This window comes from Notechis scutatus, chromosome 2, assembly GCF_049901735.1.
Source record: "Notechis scutatus isolate UNSWTSFEM ecotype Mainland chromosome 2, rNotScu1.2, whole genome shotgun sequence".
NCBI lineage: Eukaryota > Metazoa > Chordata > Lepidosauria > Squamata > Elapidae > Notechis > Notechis scutatus.
This window is the reverse complement of record NC_142010.1, coordinates 10,833,918-10,857,022: the sequence shown is the minus strand read 5'-3', so window position 1 is coordinate 10,857,022 and position 23,105 is coordinate 10,833,918. Positions and strand designations below refer to the sequence as shown.

Below are 23,105 nucleotides of genomic sequence, written 5' to 3'. Positions count from 1 at the left end.
TGCGGCCCAGCACACATGGCCTTCTGGGTGCTGGCATGCAAGAAAGCATACACAATTTTCAGCACGGGAGCCGAAAAAGGTTAGCCACCACTGAGCTAGGTGGATATGACCTCACTGATCACCCTCACTCTGTCAAGGACCTCGGAGGACTCATAATCAAACGACCGAAGCGCCAGAGTTCACTGTAACAGCATTGCCAAAAAGGCATTAAGAGTTGTAAATCTAATCTTACAAAGCTTCTCCTCTGCAAATATTGAACTGCTAACTAGGGCACACAAAACCTTTGCTAGACCGATACTTGAATACAGCTCATCTATCTGGAATCTGCATTGTATATCGGACATTAATACGATTGAATGAGTCCAGAAGTATTTCACAAGAAGAATATACCCCACTCCTCTGCTCGCAACAGAATACCCTACACCACCAGGCTTGAGATTTTGGGCTTGGACAACCTAGACCTACACCGCCTAAGGTTGGACTTAAGCGTAGTACACAAAATTATCTGCTACAAAGTCCTACCAGTCAATGACTACTTCAGCTTCAACTGCAACAATACAAGAGCACACAAGAGATACAAACTCAATGTTAACCGCTCCAAACTTGATTGCAGAAAGTACGACTTCAGCAACAGAGTGGTCAATGCCTGGAATGCACTACCTGACTCTGTTGTTACCTTCTCTAACCCCCCACTCCTTTAACCTTAAACTATCCACTATTGACCTCACCCCATTCCTAAGAGGTCTGTAAGGGGCGTGCATAAGTGCACCATCGTGCCTCCCGTCCCTGTCCTATTGTCCCCATTTATTCGTGCCTATTTCCTGTATTCTTACTCATGTTTATACAGTACTTATACCTATCATCTTGTAAGCGACTGGCAAATCAAATAAATAAAATAAATAGACAGGGGCTCCCTGCGCAATCAGCAGCTGCCTCATTGCATCCCCATCTGCTTCCTTATAGCTCAAATTAGCAGGGCCATCCATCCATCCATCCATTTAAGCCTTAATCCTGTCCTGTTCCCTCGACTTTCATAGCCATTCTCTTCCGCATTTTTGAGTCTTTTTTTTTTTGCCCCCTCCTCAAACTTAATAAACTCACCAGATCCCGCCCAGCCATTGACCCCCAGAGTGAAAAAAAAAAAATTTCCTTTGGGAAAAAGGGGGAGGGGGGGGAAACAGTGTTAAAAGCAGGAAGTGACCTAAACCCATTTTTTCAACCTTTCTTTCCTAGAAGACACCCTAGGAATAGACATCTCGGTCAATTTAACCCTTAGAGAGAATTTTCCCCCGGTAAAGCAGCATTCCAGGGGGAAAAAACCTCAGAGAAATCTTTCCTGAACCAGAGGCTCTCAAATTGAAGCTGGATTGCCAGCCCCATCATCCCCAGCGGGTAGGCCCAGATGAGCAATGGGAGCTGTAGTCCATGCAGCACCTCTGGAAGGTGGCCAAGTTGGTTAAAAGCAGACAGCTTCGGCTCTCAAGCGGAACAGTCGAGTTAAAACTTTGCACATAAATGCAGTTTTATGACAAACAGCTCCAAATTACACCCGAGACTAGCCGCTGCGGTTTCTTCTAAAATCCTGGGATTGAGGAGAAATTTCGTCACGGTGAGGACAATTAGCCAGTGGAACAGCTTGCCTTCAGAAGTTGTGGGTGCTTCATCCCAATCTCTTTAAGAAGAGATTGGATAACCATTTGTCTGAAACAGTATACAGAATTTCCTGCCTAAGTAGTGGGTTGGACTAGAACAGGGGTCGCCAACCTTTTGGACCTCAGGGACCACCAAACTCATCATTTTAAATCCCGCGGGCCAGAGACCCTGGGAAAATCCCCCAAAAAAGTCTGCAGGAAAATTCCCCACCCCGTTTTCCTACCGATCGATCATTCTTTATTTGGGATCGCAGGATACCGTCTCCGGCTCCGTTCTCAGGGGGAGAGAGAGAGAAAGAAAGAAAGAAAGAGACTTTTGGCTTCGTGCAAGGAAAGCAGCAGAAGCAGCAGAAGTCTTTCTTTCTCTCCCCCAAACTCCGCCACAAATGAGTCTTCGTGAGACTTGTCACGCTGGCGCAGCCTCTTGGAGCAGGATGCCTTGCAAGAGTCCCAAAGACTCATTTCTGGTGGAGTTTGGAGGAGAGGAAGAAAGACTTTTGCTGCTTTCCTTGCGTGCAGCCAAAAGCAGAAGAAGAAAGAAGCGGAAAGAAGCAGCCACCGGTGGCCAGGTGAGGCACCTGGGGTGAGTGGGGCAAGGTAACCCCCTCCGCCCTATTCCCCCTTCCCCTCACTACCTCGTGTTATTCGCAATGCAAGCGAAGCAAGCCTTGTGTTCCCACAGGGCATCTGGGCGGCACAGCATGGATTAATTACTTTGGGGGTGACATTTCTCTGTGGGGTCAAGCGATTGTTGTTTGCAAACCTTCCCAGTCATCTGCCCACAAACAAAGTCAGGGAAGCCAGAATCACTTAACAACCAGGGCAAAAAATGGTAAAATCTGGCACAACTCACAACTGCATCACTTAGTGAAAAAAAATCCCAATCCCAATCGTGATTGTAAATCGAGGATTAGCTGTACTGTAATGTCATTTATCGTCAAGATCATGGCAAGGTTTAAAAACTTTTCACCTCCTTTTTCTCATGATCTGCTAGCATCAAAGCTGCTTTTTGTGTGTTTAACTTACACACACCTACGTCCTTAAAGAGTTGTTTCTGTTTGAATCACGACACAAAACCTGCGTTGCCCCATAATCAACCCAGCTGGTGGGTAAGTTGATCTTTTGACTTGAAAACACATGTATTCTATATGTGTATACACACAAGCAAAGGAAATAAAAAAAGATGGGAGGGAAGCTAAGTTTTGACATGGCTTTTCTGCAACTATAAAAACAATGAACCATTGGGAAGATATATGATTGTTTTTATATGCTCAACTCATTATTTTTAAACCTATTTTTTCTTAACAGCTAGTAATTTATTTAATTTATTTCCAAAATAAAAGTGTTAATGTGACAGCAAAGAAAAACTCACATACTACATCTAAATATTGCCTGGATAAATCCTTCTGAGTGGAATCTTGACTTATTTCAAAAACCATCTAACATCCAAAATTAAGTCCCCTTTAAGGTTTAGCTATATTAAAGTTGACCAAAAACCTTTTAGGAGGGCAAATCCATGACGGTTTCTCAGTTGATGTTCAGAGAACCTTTTCTATAGGCAGTAAAACAATAAAAACATAGATAAAAAGGTAGAATTCACAGTACTGTAGAGAATTTATCTGTATTTACTTCCTTTGTTCATGTTTATATTCATACCTATACTTGTTATTTTGTACAAGTTTGACAAACAAATAATAAATAAATAAATCTAACAAATGAAAAAAAAAAGAATTACATTTATTAAAGTCACCAAAAAGGCATTAATGAGTAGGTAGCTTTTGACATTCTCCAAAAATTTAAGTGGAAATTATTCTGTTGGCTGTTCCTCTTCTCCCTCGAAGCTAGTCTCCAACAGGGACATGACACGGTATTTCACTTAGCCACATAAATTTTGGGCTCAATTGTGGTCGTAAGTGGAGGACTATCTGTCAACATGGATCCCAATATTCATCCCAGGAGATTGAGCTCCAAAACCCCCCCCACAAGACCCTGTCTCTTAGACCTGCAAATCCAACTGAATCTCTCAATGCATGCAGTCCTTGCCTTACAACCATTTCTTTTCTGACCGTTCGGAGTCGCAACGGCACGGACATACAACCACTCCTCCCACTTATGACCGTCGCAGCATTCTTACGGAGACGTGATCAAAACTGGGCGCTTGGCAAAGGTTTATGTGTTTATGACCATTTTGCAATATCCTGAGGTCACTTCGCAGCCAGCTTCCGACAATTCAGTTCAAACCTTTTATTGTCAATGCACAACGTATGTACCATGAGGTTGGATAAGCCTCCCTTTTAGTGCAGCCCACCAAAAATACAGAATATATCTCAATGACTCGTAAGTGAAGGAAAGAACATCCTAAGCCAGTGGCTCATACTAAGAGACACACGATCCTATCTATCTTCTATCTATATACTGTATATAAAAGCGAAATACCACTCACGCACCATCACAAAATCTCCAGAACCGTAAAGCCTACAAACTTGAAATTTGGCACGTTTGTTCCTCTTGGCTTCTAGATGCTCACTAAGAAAGGATTTTTCCAAATGACCATCAGAGCATTAGTATTTCCTATATGATTATTAACACGCTCTGATGCTAAGGGGTTCTACTCCCAGTCCAACCCACCTGAAAAGAAATCTGTTCCAAGTGCAAAACACAAGCAGAGGAGTTTCAGTTTCTGTTTTAATTTCACAGCACCAAGCAGCTTTAGTGCAGAACAGTTGAGCTAAGCCATGACCAGGCTCCTTGCTGTCTCCTTCTTGCTCACACAGCAAATACTGTTTCAGTTTCCAAACAGCCCTCATCTCTCTCTCACACTGACAGGACGCTAGCCAGATGAATACCAATGGATGCTGGTAGGCAGAGGCAGAATTCCACCCCCCCCCCCCTTATTTTCCTCCCCCAAAACTAAGCCTGATCACATAGTTTCATAGCGAAGCACGGGTATCGAGGTAGTATACACATATGTGCTTAACATTACATATAGGAGCCTCTGTGGCGCAGTGGTTAGAGTGCAGTACTGCAAGCTACTTCTCCAGCCAGCTGCCTACAATTTGGCAGATCAAATCCCACCAGGCTCAAGGTTGACTCAGCCTTCCGTCCTTCTGAGGTGGGTAAAATGAGGATCCAGATTGTTGGGGGGCAAGAGGCTGACTCTGTAAAACAGCTTCGAGTTATATAAGTCTAAGTGCTATTGCTATTACATTATATTATTGCACCAGTGTAGACAAGTTGCACGTTCTCCTGGCCCTGCAAGTCTATCGTACTAAATAGTTGTGGTGTTATGTTGCAGAGATAAATCAACGGAGGGTGCAGGATTTGCTTTACGACTGCACGGTTCACTTTAATAACAGGAGTGATTCGCTTATCAGGAGTGATTCATTTGTATGGTTTGGGTGAGAAGTTGCTGGTTACTTTTTACCATTCTACCATCGAGAGCATTTTGGCATACTGTGTAACTGTGTGGTATGCTGGATGCTCTGTAGTGGAGAAGAAGAGGCTCCAGAGAGTTATAAACACAGCACCAAAAAAAATTAAATAAATCATCGGTCGCTCTCTTTCTTCTTTGGAAGAGATTGCGAAGACCAGACTCCTCTCTAGAGCACTAAAAATCTCCACAGACCATTTTCATCCTGGACATTCATATTTCGATCTGTTACCATCAGGGAGGCGTTATAGGTGTCTTAAAACGAGGACTAATAGACTGAGAAACAGTTTCTTTTCCAAGGCAATAATTGTCCTGAATCAAACAATGCATATGTGATTTAATCATATTATTATTATTATTATTATTATTATTATTATTATTATTATTATTATTATTATTATTATTATTATTATTATTATTATTATTATTATTATTATTATTATTATTGCTGTTGTTGCTATTGTTGTTGTTATTATTATTATTATTGCTGTTTTTGCTATTGTTGTTGTTGTTGTTGTTATTATTATTATTATTATTATTATTATTATTATTATTATTATTATTATTATTATTATTTTAAATACTCTGTAGTGTGATTGTGATGTGGTGTTTGGGGCACTGTGCTGGAGTAGCTTTCAAATTTCATTGTATTCGTGGCATGCAATGACAATAAAGGTATTCCATTAACAACCGCAGCAAAAAAAAAAGCGAGGGGGGGGTTGTCATAAAATCGGGCGCAACTCACCACCACAGCCACCACGCTTGGCAATCTGATCCCCATTCTGGATATAAATCGAGGACTGCCTGCATCTCTTAGTCTAATCCACCAGCAGCCCTGCCAGTGGTGGAAGAGGGAAGCCTTGGAGCTTGAGAACACGCAATCCACGCGTGCAATAATGAATGAGGAGCCGGTGGGCACCTTGTGGCATCCAGAGGAGTGAAGGGGGGAAGTGGGAGAACCCCTTGCAGGGGGATCCTTTCCTGCAATCTCCCCAAATTCGCCTCCCCGGATTTGGAGATCCCCGCAAGCGATCTTAGAAGAGGGTTGGGGGTGGGGGTAGCGGAATCCCACCATTAGAACCCATTCTCAACATCTGGGCTCTTTCCATCCCCCAAACCCCCCCCCCCAGCTAGGGCTTCTTCTTTCCCCCACCCCCTGCTTTTACCTCTTTTCTCCTTTTGCAGCCCCTTTCCCTAACCGAGGGGATCTTCGGAGGGGATCCCTGCCGTCCGGACCGAAGCGGGAGCGACAGAAAGCGGCGAGAAAGAAGGCGAGCCTTCGATCCCTTCTTCCCCAGCCCGGCGCTCGAGGGGTTAAAGAGATAGACGTGCAAAGTCCTAGAGAAGCAGGAAATGTCACCCGGTGGGGGAGAGGAATGCCAATAGCTCCGGGTAACTTCCGGCTCTTCTTTTTTTTTTGGCAAAGTGGAGAGGTAGAGCGGGAATCTCCAAACCTTGGCAGTAAAGACTCGTGGAATTCTGGGAGTTGAAGTCCATGAGTCTTAACGATGCCAAGGTTGGAGATCCCTGGGGTAGAGGATCTTCTCTGCGGTGGATCTATGGCAGGGGCCTTCAAACTCCACAGCTTTAAGACTTGTGGACTTCAACTCCCAGAATTCCTCCTCCAGTCATGTTAGCTCAGGAATTCTGGGAGTTGAAGTCCATGAGTCTTAACGATGCCAAGGTTGGAGATCCCTGGGGTAGAGGATCTTCTCTGCGGTGGATCTATGGCAGGGGCCTTCAAACTCCACAGCTTTAAGACTTGTGGACTTCAACTCCCAGAATTCCTCCTCCAGTCATGTTAGCTCAGGAATTCTGGGAGTTGAAGTCCATGAGTCTTAACGATGCCAAGGTTGGAGATCCCTGGGGTAGAGGATCTTCTCTGCGGTGGATCTATGGCAAGGGCCTTCAAACTCCACAGCTTTAAGACTTGTGGACTTCAACTCCCAGAATTCCTCCTCCAGTCATGTTAGCTCAGGAATTCTGGGAGTTGAAGTCTTAAACTTGTCAAGTTTGAAGACCCTTGATCTATGGCGTTGAAAGGCTGTGTGTGTGTATATAAGGCAAGTTTAAGACGTGGACTTCAACTCCCAGGATTCCTGAGCTAACATGACTGGAGGAGGAATTCTGGGAGTTAAAGTCCACAAGTCTTAAAGCTGTCAAGTTTAAAGACCCATGATATAAGTTGTGGGGGTGCTGGAAGGATGAACGGGGAAGCACCTTGTAGGGCCAACATGTGGCCATCGGGCAGTGTACTGTTCGGAGAAATATCCATCTGGGTTCAGTTCCAAGCTGGGAGAAAGACACTGGAATACACGGATGGAGGCTGATTGGGAAAATTGGTTTAATGATGGACAGAACCACTGTAGCAGAAATTCTTGGTTCCAAATCAGAACACAAGACTACGAAAGGTTGGAGAATACAGTTTTATTTGTGCACAAGGTTCAAAGCATTAGCATGGCAAATTCTGAACTCCCGGCTCTTCCTGAGGCGTCACTTTTATACGTATCATGACCTCAGACTAGGCCAGGGCGTTCCTTTTCCATATCCACCCTTGTTTACAGTAACGTGGTTAGTTCCTTAGTTCAGCAATTCCGTGGTTTTACACAATATTGTGTTAAGCAAAGCTTGGGGACTTGAGGACTTCTGCTAAATGTAAAAATACTTTATTTGTGATTTTCCATACTGCTTCACCACCAGCAGTCCTGGGTCAGCGGACTAACTGGTTTTGTCAAGACATGGATTTTTATAAAGTTTTTTTCTCCAGCATTTTGTCATTTACAGGCTTGTTTTGTGTATTTTGTTACTTGACTTTAATTAGTTTGTCTCAGGAAGGGCCAGCAATGAGTCTGAAAGTGCTGGCTTCCTTGGGTTTTTAATCTTGTTTAACAAATTACAAACTCAAGGTTAACCGCACCAAACTTGATTGCAGGAAATACGACTTCAGCAACAGAGTGGTCAATGTCTGGAATACTCTACCTGACTCTGTGGTTTCTTCCCCAAACCCCAAAAAGTTTAACCTTAGACTGTCTGCTATTGACCTCACCCCTTTCCTAAGAGATCTGTAGGGGGTGTGCATAAGCGCACCAATGTGCCTACCGTCCCTGTCCTATTGTTTATTTTTCTTATATGTACCCATTTCATGTATTCATAACTATGTATATACTTATACCTATTACCTTGTAAGCGATTGACAAATCAAATAAATAAATAAATACAATAAAAAATAAATGTAATTAATCCTAGATGCCCGGCTCTCTCTTGGGGTTTTAATCCAGGTCTTGAATGGATTACCTAATCTGCATTTGTAAAATCTGCCTCCTCAGTTTCTAAGAGACTTGGGGGCTGCTTCCTGCCTCTAAAAAAACATATTTTTCCATTTCTCATTTAGGGAAATATGATATTCTGCCTTGCTGGAAGAAATGTCCATCTGGATTCAGTTCCAAGCTGAGAGAAAGACACTGGAAACATGGAGGCTGATTGGAAAGATGGTTTAACTTTAATGATGAACAGAATCACATGTTCGTAGTTCTGGTGCAGCTGACCACCTGGAGTTGAAAGTTATTTATACCAGAGTTCTCCAACCTTAGCAACTTTAAGACTCCCAGAATTCCTCAGAAAGCTGGGTGAGGTATTGTAGGAGTTGAAGTCCACAAGTCTTAAAGTCGCCAAGGTTGGAGACCCCTGATTTATACCTTCTCTTGGTATATTTATACCTTCTCTTGGCACTTGAACTTCCTGTTCAAGAATATGTGTTCTATTGGCTGTTGACAGACTCCCATGGGGGCCATGTACAAATCCTAGGAGTTTGTCTGAGCTACGTTTGGTTGAAGGTTGCAAAAGGTGATCAGGACACTGCAACCATCGTAAATATGAACCAGTGGCAAAGGGTCTGAATTCGATCACCTGACCATGGAGATGGAGCAGTGGTTGTGAAAAAACGGTCATTAGATGCAGCGGTGGGATTCAAATAATTTAACAACTGGTTCTCTGCCCTAGAGATTTCTTCCAACAACCAGTTCACCAATCTGCTCAGAAAGTTAACAACTGGTTTGTCAGGATTCCGGCAGTTTACCCCATTTAAATTATGAGTCTCAAGCCAAACTTCCAAAGGATTTATTGGGAGTTAACATGCCTGGCACTGCCTGGGTGTAGCCCACTCTGAGACACATAATTCATTGTCACCCTTGACCCTGGTTTTCCCCCCACCTCCTGGGTGTATCATAAATCACATTCTCCAATGGGACACATCCATAGCCAAGAGTCATCATCCATGCTCTCCAGTTAGAATTTTGCGGGGCAGAAATTTCAGTCACCTAGTTACTATCTTTGAAAACATTTAGGGAATGCAGTTTCGGTTTACAAGCTGCTGTACTGCTCCCCCTCCCTTTCTGTTGGCAACTCTAAAAAGACCATAGAAATGTTTTCTGAGTTGACAACGGTTCTCCCGAACTGGTGCGAACTGGCTGAATGCCACCACTGATTAGATGCCTCTTTCAGTGCCGTTGTAACTTTGAACCGTCACTAAAGGAACTGTTGTTAAGTCGAGGACTACCGACGGTCACTGTGTGGCTTAATTCGCTGGGGACAGAAATGTTCTCCAGGTAGTCCTCGACTTACGGCCACATTTGAGTCCGATATTTCTGTTGCTAAGTGAGGCATTTTGGGAAGTGAGCTTTGCCCCATTTTATGACTTTTTTTTCTTTTGCCACAGCTGTTCAGTGAATCGCAGAAGTTCTTAAGTTAATAACATGGTTGTTAAGTGAATCTGGCTTCCCCCATTACTTGTCAGAGGGTCACAAAAAGGTGACCCCCATAAACCCTGGGACACTGCAACCATCATATGAACCAGTTGCTAAGCAACTGGATTTTAATCACATGACCATGGGTTGTGTGAAAAATAATCACGTTTTTCAGTGCCGTTGTAACTGAACAGCCACTAAGCGAACTAAGTGAGTAAGTTGAGGACTGCCTGTGGTTGGTTATCAATAGTATTATCGATAGATGATTCCTCACCCCAACAATGGATGAACTCACCTATTGGCCTTGTGTAGGAACAAAGAGAACAAAATCCCTGCGACACCCACTGTTGTGGTTCACCCACAGCAGGTGCAGGCGACTAAGGTCTCGGTTAGAAGGGAGTGTGTGTGTGTGTGTGTGTGTGTGTGTGTGTGCATGGCTGTCAAAACTCCAAAAACAGGTCACATAGCTCTGGGGAGGTCAGTCATAAATTAGAACACTTGCTAAGGAACCGGCCATTAAGCGAAGACCACTTGTATTTGATTTGCCAGTCACATGGCCACCTGGTCACGCCCACCTGATCACGCCCACCCAGTCACATGACCACCAAGCCACGCCCACCCAGTCACGTGACCATCAAGCCATGCCCACAAATTAGGCCACGCCCAAAGAACCGGTTGTTAAGAAATTTGAATCCCACCCTTCCCAGAATTCTCCAGCCAGCTATGCTGTCCACAACTCTTAAAAAGTTTTCAAGTTTGGAGACCTCTGTTCTAAGGTTACATTAATCCTGAATCCTGCAAGTCTGAAAGCGTTGAGGGACCGTCTCACCCCACTGGGATTGTGTTGTGATTCGCTGGCAGCAGGTGCAGACGGCTGAGGTCCCGGAGAGCGAGGACTCGGAGAAGGGGCCTGCGTGTGATGCAGGGACCGTCAGGGAGTGTGCTGCCTTCGGAGATTGTGGAGGCTGGCAGCAGTGATGAAGAGGACCCCGAGGAGCCTGTACCCGGTGAGCGCCTACAGGGCTGCTTGAAGGAAAGAGCAACTGCAGCAGCACAGGCGACTCAGGAGTAAGGTTGCAAGGTAATGGCCCCTCCCTTAAGAGATAAAAGCCAGCTGAGAAACCGGAGTTCTTTGCAGGAAGCAAAGAAGTTTTTGCACTCAAGCCTTGTGGATGTTCGGAATATCTTAGTTTGTGTTTGGAGACTCTTTGTGTTTGAAATATTTCTTGGCAACTTTGTCTAGTGTTCTTGGCAGCCTTGCACAACCTTGGCAAGGCTTGTTCTTATCAGAGACAATCAGTTTGAAACAGCCTTTTAACGGTGAAGGAACGGAATTCATAAAGAATCATTAAAAGGTTTTTCTGTTACCTCCGTTTCGTGTTTGTTTCCTCGGAACAAGGTTTGGGCCAGAACACCCACACAAGTCGGGGCTGGGAGTGAGATCTCTCCTTGTCAATCATTACTGACTGAGATCAATCCTGGATAAAGGGTTTGAATCAGCACAACATCCTACCTCACTCACCCACCCCCCCCCAGTCCTCTCAGATCACCCAAAATGATGGTGATGGTATTGGAAACCAGTGAGAGGTCACCGAGGGCAGTGTTTCTCAACCTTAGCCACTCTTCGATGAGTGGACTTCAATTCCCAGAATTCTCCAGCCAGCACAGAATTCTGGGAGTTGAAGTCCGCTCATCTTAAAGTAATTAAGTTTGAGAGAAACGCTGAAATACTGTTGCAGCAGATCCTGCTTCCAATTCACGACACAAGACCACGAAGGGTGGTAGAACACAGGTTTATTTGCGCAAAGGTTCAGAGCATTAACATGACAACTTCTGAACCCCTGGCTATTCCCGAGATGTGACTTTTATTCAGCACACAGCCCTAGCTTCGCCCAGGGTGTTTCTCTTATCTAGCTATATCATAACGTATGTATCAGAGAAAAGGAGTAGTAGTTCTAATTAGTCATCTTGCACAATTCACCATATACGTTATTATCTTACACCATCTTGTTATTTTCCATAGCCACCCCTGCCATATGGTTTGTTACAGAAAATATCTAGTTCATAGGTTATGATGTTTACATTCTTATTCATCAAATTTTCTGTATTGTCCCAACGTTTGCAACATAAAAGATTAAGCAACTTCTGCTAACTGTCATATTTGCAATACAAGCTAAACAACTTCTGCTAATCATATTAATACTTTTCTGGTACTTTTCCATACAGCTTCAATAGGACAAGGATGGATGTGTAACCCACTTCCCACCCATGGCAAAGATTACCCAAAAGCAAGAACAATGCCATTTCCAGATCTCAATCCAGACTGTAAAGCAAACTTGGCAAGTTTAAGACTTGTGGACTTCCAACTCCCAGAATTCCTTGAGCTAACATGACTGGAGGAGGAATTCTGGGAGTTGAAGTCCACAAGTTTTAAAGCTGTCAAGTTTGAAGGCCCCTGCTGTAAAGGATCCAGATAATCTGTCTTGTCTAAGGCCCTCTGAAGGTGTCACCCAACCATCATCTCTAACACCTTTGGTTGGATACTGGATGAAAATTCTGCAGTGTCTGAGGACGCAACAATGGCTTTCTTGAGGAGGGGGCAGAAAGGCCTCCTTAAGAGGCACAGGAACAACCCCGCCCCCAATTCAAAGAAGAATTCCCCGTCACCAGAACCCACCCACTCAATTCAAAGCCAAAAGTGTCGTAGATCTAAAGAGAAGGCCCTTTATTATATCTTTCTGCCATTGCTTAAATAGTTGATGTTTTTCTTTTTTCATCCTCACCCCAGCAATTCTCTCATCCCCTTTTACCTCCATTCAATATTCAATTAGCTTATTGAATATTCAATAAGCTCATGAGTGCTGGATGGGAGACCACCAGGAGCTCTAGGATGGGCCAGGAAGTAAATATATATCCAAGAGGACCTCTCCGTTTAGTTGTCCTGAAATCCTGAAATCACAAGAGTTCACGAACTCCTTTACCTAAGGTGATTAAACTGGGTTTCCTTCATCTCTTCTTGGCAAGGCTCTCTTGAGGGTACGCCCATGTGTGAATGTGAGAGTACAAATGGAAGCAGGTAGAAGTTGCGCTGAAGACATGTACAGTTATCAATCTAAAATAATTACTTTCTCTGTGTGAATTTTCATGTGACTTCTAAGGGCTGATTCACGACGGAAAAATGTTCCACACTCGATGCACCGATGGGGCTTCTCCGCCGAGTGAATTCTCTGATGTTCCGTCCTCTGAGCAAAACATTTCTCACACTCCCCACATTTACAGGGCTTCTCCCCTGTGTGGATGCTCTGATGTACACCAACTTCTGAATTTTGATAAAAACTTTTCCCGTAGTCCCCACATTTATAGGGCTTCTCTCCTCTGTGCCCCTTCTGGTGTCCCTGAAGTTCAGCAGAATCCACAAATCGTTTTGCACATACCAGGCATTCATAGGGACCGTCCCCAATGTGAACTTTCTGATGTCGCAACAAATGTGATTTCTGGGAAAAACATTTCCCACATTCCGGGCACTTTTCCTGACTTTTATGCGCTTTCTTATGCCTCCGAAGAGATGAACGCCAACTGAAACTTTTCCCACACTCGGGGCATTGATAAGAACCTCTTCCTGTGTGAATCTTCTCGTGTACCCGAAGGTCTGAACTGCGGGTAAAGCCTTTCCCACATTCCCCGCACTTGTAAGGTTTCTCCCCTGTGTGAAATTTCTCGTGATTCCTGAGATATTCTTTGTGAGTAAAAGATTTCCCACATTCGTGACACCGATAAGGTTTTTCTCCGGTATGAATATGCTGATGCCTCAAAAGATTTGCTTTTCTGCTAAAACATTTCCCGCACTTGGAGCACTTATGGGGCGTCACTCCGAGATGCATTATGTTGTAGTGATTTCTAAGGGATGACGAATAAGCGAATGTTCTTCCGCAGTCTAAACATTTGTAATCTTTTTCTACTTTGTGAACTTTCCCGTGACGTGTGAGGCCTCCTTTGGTGTGAAAAAACATTCCACACTCGATGCACTGAAAGGGCTTCTCCCCCGAGTGAATCTTCTGATGTTGACACAGGCTTCCCTTTACAAGGAAGCACTTCCCACACTCTGTGCACTTGTAGGGTTTCCCCCCTGTGTGGCCATCCTGGTGTGAACGAAGATAGGACTTGCCAGAAAAGCTTTCCCCACACTCCTCACATTTATAGTGTTTCTTTCCTCTGTGCCGTTCCTGGTGCTTGCAAAAGTCCGAAAAATACACAAATTCTTTCTCACAGTCCGAGCATTGATAGGGTCTGTTGCCAGAGTGGATTCTCTGATGTCGTATCAGGGAGGCCTTGGTGCAAAAACATTTCCCGCATTCTGGACACTCTTCATTTTTCTCCCTTCGGTTTCTTTTCTTGTGACTCCGAAGAGAGGATCGCGGGGCAATTTCACCCCCACACGCATTGTAAGACTTTATTTCCTGGTGAACTTTCTGGTGGAGCCAAAGCTGCGACTTCTGAGGGAAGGTCTTCTCGCATTGGCCGCACTTGTAATGTTTCTCTCGTGTGTGAAGCTCTGATTTCTGACATAACCACAATCTTTTCCTCCACTTCCGGCATTCCTGAGATCTCTTTCTTCCCTGGTGGATTCGCTGATGGGCTCCAAGGTCCGAGCCTTTAGCAAAACGCTCCCCGCACCCTCCGCATTTGTAAGGCTTCACTCCAGGGTGGCTCCGGAGATGTTTGGCAAAGCTCCAGACTCCAGGAAAGGAGCTTCCACAAAGAAAACACAGGTGGGATCCACTCCCCGTGTGCAGCTTCCGGTGGATCAAAAGGAGGGACCGGTGAGCAAAGGATTTCCCGCACTCGGAGCATGTAGACAATCCTTCCTGGTTCCTTCGGTTGAAGCAGTTTTCCTCTAGCATAGTTTCCATAGTTGCTCACTTGCAGTTCTTTGTAACCAGAGACTTTGCTGTTTTTTCCAGGCCGCACCTGAGGAAAAAAGAAAAAGTAGTGAGGACCTATATTTGATCTCCTTCAACTCTCAGAATAGCCCAAAGGATAGATAGAAGACCCCTTACATGAGCTCTGGGGGCAAGAAACACAATTTCACATTCAAAGAGCCGATAACGAAGCAAAAACCGAAAACAAACCGCATTGAATACAGTTCCTTGACAGACCAGGATAGATAATTGCCAACTTCAGGAAGATAACCAGGGACAGTCCATTGGAAGAACGCCAACCAAGATACACCTTTTTTAGAAATAAAACACTAATTTGTCTCCAGCGTCTGTTGGCACGCAGGCCCAACCTTTTATGAAGACCTCACGCCTGCAACCCATGAAGAGGATCATGGCCCTCTCCTCCCGAGTAGACGACGTTTTACCCTGATCCTCTTCTCCCTGCATGCCCTAGGATGGATAGGGGATGGGCCTGGGTCCTCCTCTGACTGCTCAGCCGGCCTCTGCCCTTCCCCAGCCTCCTCCACAACCTCTGGAGCCACACTTCCGCTCTCTGCCGGCTGTTCCTCCTCTCCCTCAGAGTCAGTCTCGACCAGGGGCATGACACTCCGGAAGGGTGAAAATGGCCTCCGGAGGTTCTCTGGAAGCTGGAAAGGGGTCCATTTCTGGTCTTCCCAAACTTCCAGGAGGCCCGTTTTTTTGCCCTCTCTGAGCCTCCGGGCACGCCCTGCACTTATCTGCATCCAAAATGGGCCATGTGGGGACTCCTGGGGAGGGGTGGGCGGAGCCAGCCAGGAGTTGGATTTGGGGATTCTCCAAACCACACAGAATCTTAGCTAGGGGCTCTCCCCGAACCCCTGCGAACCCCCAGCAGCCCACCCCTGGATGGGTCCATACATGTAGACGGAATGGGACAACTCGCCGCAAGCAACACAACCACGGTCAATTCACCGCGGGGCAACGAGCCATGGCCAAATGACTGTCAATCCTGAAGCTGACCTGGCCGAAGCCATTTTTTTTTCCGCTTCAGTGTTGCCACACTGGAGCTGAGGGTCAGGGAGGGGGGGATTTGAGATAGAGGGGTTTTTGTAGCCAAAACAAAATACTTTCTCTTGGGAACCAAGGACATTTCTCACACCTGGTCGGAAGGAGGCGGAGTGATGCCATCCAGATTCAGACAACACAATTATTGGACCCATGTGATTGATTGTTTTGAGAAAATGGGAAATCTTTTACTTTTAATATGGCAAAAACCGCAGGAGTTTTCAGAGTCGGTTTTCACCAGCTATGTCCCAATATGATATTTCCAATCGAAAGTAACCTTTGAGGAATTCAATTGCCTCGGAGTCTTGCTTGCAATGGATTTATTACTTGGAAGCCTGACAATGGCCCCCAGACTGCAGGACAATTTAACAATTCAATGTAATTATTTAAAATAAATAAATAAATATTATTATTACAAGCCCTTATAAATAAAGACCAACACTGATATCCCCTAAACTCAGCTGAAGGTATTACCCAGCCTGGTAACATTTGGAACCCAACCCACAAGCTCAGAGGACAAACTTGCACCCTCAAATAAAATATTTTAATGTTTGCCATTCAGATTTCCTTCTGTCCCTCCTTTTTCAGCCTTTCTTTAATGATTCTATTCCACCATTTCTTTGATATTGGTGTAACTCTTGTCCCACCGTGACTTCTCCCACGGCAAGTTGGCTGTGATGAGCTGGCCACGTGAGGAGTCATAGGTCCTACAATGTGGACAGTGTATCTTATGTAGGTATTTTCATGGACATTGTTCTTTGGGGCACCACAGACTATCATGGGCTCCACCTCGAATGGCTTTGTAGGAAGCCCCCTCCCCCAATTAAAATATTATTTATTCTTAATATTAAAAGAGGAAGGATACAATATTTTCCTCCAAAGGAGAAATAGAGAAATTTTTTAACAAAGACAAGAAACTAACCTTGCCATAGGAAAACAGCCTCAAGCAGAAGCTTAAAAAGGCTGGTTTTTAAGAATGGAGATCTTGTATCCATTCAGCCAGTCTATTCATCAGCAAAGAGCAAAGGAATAAGCAACACAATTCAGCAAGCCAGAGCTGACAAGATTAGCTCAGATAAGCATCTCAGATTTGCATTTTCCCTTTTGCCTGTAAAGCCAGCCATGACCCTTACATGACCCCATAGGGATCTAGCAACAGCCATTAGAATATTAAAAGACATGGTTTTGTTTTCACCGAGCCACAGCTGATCCCTGCTTAACACAGGGAGGATGTAAATCATCAAGATCTGCAAAGATTCATGTTGGGGGTCAACTGAGCCACACCCACACCCCATTTCCTGAAGGGGAGACTGATGGTATCCTTTGTCCAAAACATTGTGAGAATCAAGGATATAGCTTCTTGATCTTCTATTAAATTCAATAATTCCTATGGGTGGACACTTCCGGTTTGTCGGCTTCGCGAGCGGCAGGGATTTTGCGGCTGCGCGATCCCTGCCGCGCTAGCCGTTTTTGGGGCTCCGACCCAGACGGGTACGGAGCTAGCACCCTGCAGGGGCAGCTGAAGGTAGGGGGATCCGGAGAAGGGTTTGGGGTTTTGCAGACCCCCTCCCGGCCGGCAGAACCCCTTTTCCCAGGACGGTGCAGCGGCGGTCCGTAATGGCCGCCACAAAGAAGCTGGCAGCCGGGTAAGAATGCGCAGGAGGAAGTGGAGAAAGTGCTTGAAAGGAGAAAGTTTTTCTTGGCTCCTAGGACTCTAAGACATATTTAACAAAATTCCTGAAAAGTATGACTTTCTGAATGATACCTTCGAGAAGAGGAAAAAGCGGCAGTTTAATGGTGCTGAAAGGATAGCTTACCCTCTTTTTCTACGGAATAAAAAGTGAATATTAAGAAATCTATTTTTTTTAGGTGAAAACTGGCTTTAAGCGATGAGTGGGAAAAGAGAGGACTAAAAAAAATATTTGTATGCTAAGACTTTGTTGGAGGAGATGCCTTAAGGATTGAAAGACTAAAATATATTGCAATAAGATTTTAAGAAACAGATTTGGACTTTCTTTTTCTCTGATTGATACTACCCTAGGAGGAGAGAGTGGGAACTCTGTCTTGGTTTGGACTGACTGATAACTTTGGGATTGTCTTATTTTTCCTTTGGAATATTCTGACTGTTGTAAGAGAAAAGAAAAGAAAAGATTTATAATGGCTCCTTCTATTGAGGAACTGAGAAAAGATTATGAGCAAGCAAAAAAAAATGGTAAAGCTGGTTTGAAAGAAGCCTTCCTTTTTTTAGAAATGGCACTTATTAACTATCAACAAACATTGCAGCAGATGAAGACAGCAGAAGAAGAAGAAGGAGAGGAAACCATCTTTAATAAATCTCAGAACTCGACCAAGAGGGAAGGAAGAGGGAAGAGAAGAGAAATAAAGGACTTAAGATTTAAAAAACATTTAAGAAAGGGAAAAACAAGGTGCAAAATCAATATAAGGATGGTAAACAAAAGGGAAGAGGAATACGACAGAGAAGGGAAGCCAGTAAGGCAGAGGCTAGAAGAAGGGGGGTAGAAAGGTTTGTTGGGAGAAGAAAGAAAGGGAAAAGGTGGAGAAAAGCTACAAAGTTTTGAAATTAAATGGGAAAAAGGAATTTTTTTAGGGATAAAGGATAAGTATAATTTCTTCAAAGAGATTTTGCAAGGTACATAAGATGATATGGTAGTATTGTATTAGAAATAGAAAACTTAAATGGCTTAAGAGTTGATAAGAGATTAAAATGTTGAAATGTTAATAATGATTGGTTTTAAAATATAATATGAGGGGAGATTTAGAATATTGAGCTTTAATTAAAGAGTTTAATAAGATTATGGGATTGATGTTATTATAAAATTTTCATTATAGTATTTGTTTTTAATATTTAGATCTATTGTTTAACTATGTATTTAATTATTTTGGATGTATTATTCAGTTAGAATGTACCAAGCAAAATCGGATTGGGTATTCTAAAGATTAATTTGATTAATTTAGTCGGGAGATAGAAAGGCATCATACTCTGATTAGTGATTTCAGGAGAAATTTCTTTTTTTTTTATAAGGAATGAGACAAAGGTACAATAAAGAATGGACAAAAGATACAAATATAATGACTCAAATTAAGATGATTAATTAAGATAGAATTAAAAAGAGTGAAATATGGGGAGAAGTTAATATAGAAGATTTAGAATGGTAAATAAAATAAGTAATGATATGTAAGATGAGTATGAATACAGTTGAAGTCCATGAAGAAAGAAATACCTGGGTCCAAGTTACTTTCCAAAAAGATCTTTTTTATGTTTTGTGTGTTGTGTATATATGTTTTTTTGGGGGAGAATTAATGAAACCTTGCAGAAATATAGAATGAGAATAATGGTAACTAAGTCAGAAAGAAATAGATGAAATAATAATAATAAAATGGAATAAGAGTAAAGAGAAAGAAAGAGAAAATGGATAAGAGGTTTTTGTATGTTTATATGGAAATGGTTTAAAACAGAATTATAGTTTATCTGACTTGTTAAATTTATAATGGAAGAAGGTTTAAATATGTAATGGATAATGACGACTTGTGTGTTTTGAAAAAAATTAATAAAACTTGTTTAAAAAAAAATAAAAATAATTCCTATGGGTGATAGCAGGCCCCCAAAGAAAGAGGCATGAACCAACATTTTCAGCTAGGATGGTTTCAAAATAGACCAGAACTATTTGTAATCTTGCTGAGCCGTTGCTAATTGTGAAAACATATTTTTGCAAAGTATGCACTTGGACGATAAGTTTAAAACAGGAAGAATGAAACTGTTGGAAATGAGGAACTGAAAGAAATGTACGCAGGTGTTTAAGGAAAGTGACAGTTAGTGAAATTGCGAAGTGTGTATGTGGTTAGAAGAAAAAGTATAAAAGATAAGGTTGGAGATCAGCTGGGGCCCTTTGATTTATGGCAGCCCTTGCAGAACCTGCTGTATGTCATCGGACCCCATTGCAATGGCTTATTAATGCAAATGTATTACTGCTATTATATCTTTTATATCTATTCATTTCTTATGTTCCAAATTATTAGAAACAATAAACCTCTGATATTAAAGTAAGAATTTTTGTTTGTGTTGCTGTCTGTTTCCTATTGATATTTTTTTTTTATGACAACATGATGATCCTACCTGACCAGGTGAAACTTCAGGCTCTGTCTTGAACCAGTTTCTTTTCACTTAATGTGTTATATTCCCCCCCCAAACACTGGAATTACTCTTGATCAGGCATCTAATAATTCTAACAGCCTTGAGGCAACATAATACGTGTAGTTGGCACCACACGTGCAGCTGGCCTTCAGAGCCATGGAAAGTCCCCTAGGAAACATCCAATGTCTTTGAGGCCACCACCCAATGTTCTTGGAAGACCATCAAGGTTGACTATTTCTGTGCTTCTTTATCTTATCTATAGAGTGCCAGTCCCCAAAATGCTTTTTTCAGGAGGCAACTGGACTTCCTTGTTCTTTCTTTTGTTAGAAGAAAATATCCTTCTGGGTATCAGTTCCAAGTGGGGAAAAAGACACTGTAAACATGGAGGCTGTTTGGAAAGATGGTTTAATGGTGGAACAGGACCACATGGCTTGGAGCTCCAAAGTGAAAAGGACGATCACATGCTTTCAAGATGTTGGGTGAAGGAAAAGAAGGAAAAGGGCCAAGATGCTGAGAGACCCTTAGTTTTATGACCTCCATTGGGCCCTACCTTAGTTTCCTGTTCCTGTGCAAGAAATGTATCCCAATTGGCTGTGAGACTCCCAGGGGCGGGGGTGTTAGCTGGTGTTCACCTGAGTTCTGGCTGATGCAATCTTTCCAGGCCAGGTAGTGAGGTGGGTAGAGGGCTTTGTTATGTAGAATACTCTCACCCAGACCTTAATGGCCCGCCCATTAACAAAGGTGAGGGTGAGCTTCTGCTTCTAAGTTTCTAGTTCTCTTTTTTAGGGGAAATATTCTTGTCTTTTTAATATTTTCTAGGATATTTCATTTTTCTAGGAGAGGGTCGGGTGCTAACTTCCTACACTTTGAAGACGTTTCACTTCTCATCCAAGAAGCTTCTTGGATGAGAAGTGAAACTTAAAAAACAACAACAAGAAAAGTCCAGTTGCCTCCCCAAAAAGTACCTTAGGGACAACCATGACCTGATTGACTGAGAATATCTACAGACTTTTAGCTATATACTATTTGGGATGAACACCCTTTGAACGGATTTCCAGATAAAAATTGCAGGCTACAGGAACCAGGAACACCACTCAGGTGGCCCTGAAGACACAGATAAACCTCCAGATGGCCTTAATGACCAGCTAAATGGATGCAAATGACCAGCTGCCTACAAGGAATATAAATCCTTCCATTCCCCACCATCCAGTCAGAGCTGAAGTAGCTTCTTGGATGAGAAGCTAAACATCTTCAAAAGAAAAAAGAAAAAAAGTCCAGTTGCCTCTTGAAAAAAAAAACAAAGCACCTTTGGGACACCATGACTGGATGACTGAGAACCTCTACAGACTGAAAGAGTGCCAGCTTCTCTGCATAAATGAATATAAACATGAGTGTCACAATATATAAACATGAGTGTCACAATATATTCTGGTTCCCTCTTGCTTTGAAGGGCCTGTCTTTTAGTTAATTGACAAAAATGAGCAAACTTCCTCAATCCCCCAAATAAGGTCCTGAAATCTAATCCACATATCAAAAGATAAGGTCTGCAAAAACAATTAAATTAGGTCTCCCAGAGGAACTGCATGCTCACAAATATCGATGGAGATTCTCAGTCATCCCAGGTCATGGTGGTTCTTTTTTTCCAATAGGCAACTGGTCTTTGTTTTTTTTCTTTGAAGAAGTTTCACTTCTCATCCAAGAAGCTTCTTCAACTCTCAGCTAAAGTCTTCAAAGAAAACACAGAAAATCCAGTTGCCTCTTGAAAAAGCACCTTCGCATGTTCACAAGAATAAACATATCCTACACAGACACACACACGTGTGTCACCCTAGAATCAGCATGTAGATACCCCGGACAAGGTCTCCTTATTTTTTTTAAAAAAAACCCTGCTACTGTACCCCATTTCTCTACAGCCTGTCCCTAAAGGCAAACTGTTTTGCTTTTTAGGAATAAATATTTCTTCTTTCCTCCCAGCTGTCTGGGTCTCCTTTTTATTTTATTCTTAGGCACCCCCGGCTCGAATTGGAACCCCGGAGGATTCTTCTGACAGCTGAGAAACGAAACGTTTTCAAAGGGTGGGAGGAGGGAAGGGTCTCCCGCTTGGACGGGGAGCGGGTTGGACTAGATGACCTACAAGGTCCCTTCCAACTCTGATGAGCTGTTAAATCTGTTTTTTTTAAAAAAAACCCGGAAACACCAGTTGCATTTGGGGAAAATGAAGCACCTTTGGATCGGACCGGACCACCAAGAGACCTTCTGGGAGCAACTTCCCCAAAGCTTCTTCCAGGAGCCCCACCCTTTGCACCTCTCGAGGGAAGGGAAGCGAGGCTGTGGTGGGTCCCTGCAGGCAACGCGGATGCTGAACGCCCCCCCCCCGAGCAAAGGCATGCAAGCCGTGGCGGGGATGATGAAGCCTTACCCCGGCCGAAGCGAGAAGCCTCCTCCGAGGGATCCAGCGCCGATCTTCCAGGGAGATCCTCTGAGACGAGGTGGAAGAGCAGCGCGGAAGACAGGAGCTGCGGGGGCGGGGCTTCGGGCTCCTCCTCCTCCAGGCAGCCACGCCCCTCGGCAATGAGCTCTTGCGCGGCCTTTCCCTCCCGTGCCGATTGGCCAGAAGGGAAGAAGATTGGCTCCGCCCCCGAACGTCCGAGCGGGGATTCCCTTTCGCGGGCGCGGGAACTTCCTACAGCACCGCAGCGCAACAAACTGGGTCAGGTGTTAGATGCGCTGGGGCTTCCCAGGTCCTCTTCACAGCTTTATTTTATTTTTTTCTTTCAAACGGCGTAGCAAAATGCTGAACATATATATATATATGTATGTATATACGCCAAACATGCATTTTTATTTTTTTATTTATTTATTTTATTTGGTTTGTCAATTGCTTACAAGATAATAGGTATAAGTAAAAACATAGTTATGAATACATGGATACATGTAAGAAATATACATACATACACACATACACACATACATACATACATACATACATACATACATACATACATACATACATACATAGTATTCAGCTTTGTTCGGGTATTTTCCCACGTCATTGTAATTATGCTTTTAAAGTTGTAGCAACGTTTTGGCAGAATCTCATCTGCCATCATCAGGCTTCTGTACTGTGTTCGTCTGTGAGTCAGACTT

At 43.4% G+C, this 23,105-nt stretch overlaps 1 protein-coding gene across 1 annotated transcript in view; it reads right to left on the bottom strand.

The window, feature by feature from the left end:
• LOC113424447 (uncharacterized) overlaps positions 1 to 23,105 on the bottom strand; it is a 47,841-nt gene that overhangs the window by 10,147 nt on the left and 14,589 nt on the right. Inside the window, exon 2 of the mRNA XM_087958829.1 lies at positions 12,935 to 14,792. Coding sequence (XP_087814955.1) covers positions 12,935 to 14,734 — 1,800 coding nt within the window. The 5' untranslated portion in view covers positions 14,735 to 14,792. The remainder of the gene's footprint in view (positions 1 to 12,934; positions 14,793 to 23,105) is intronic.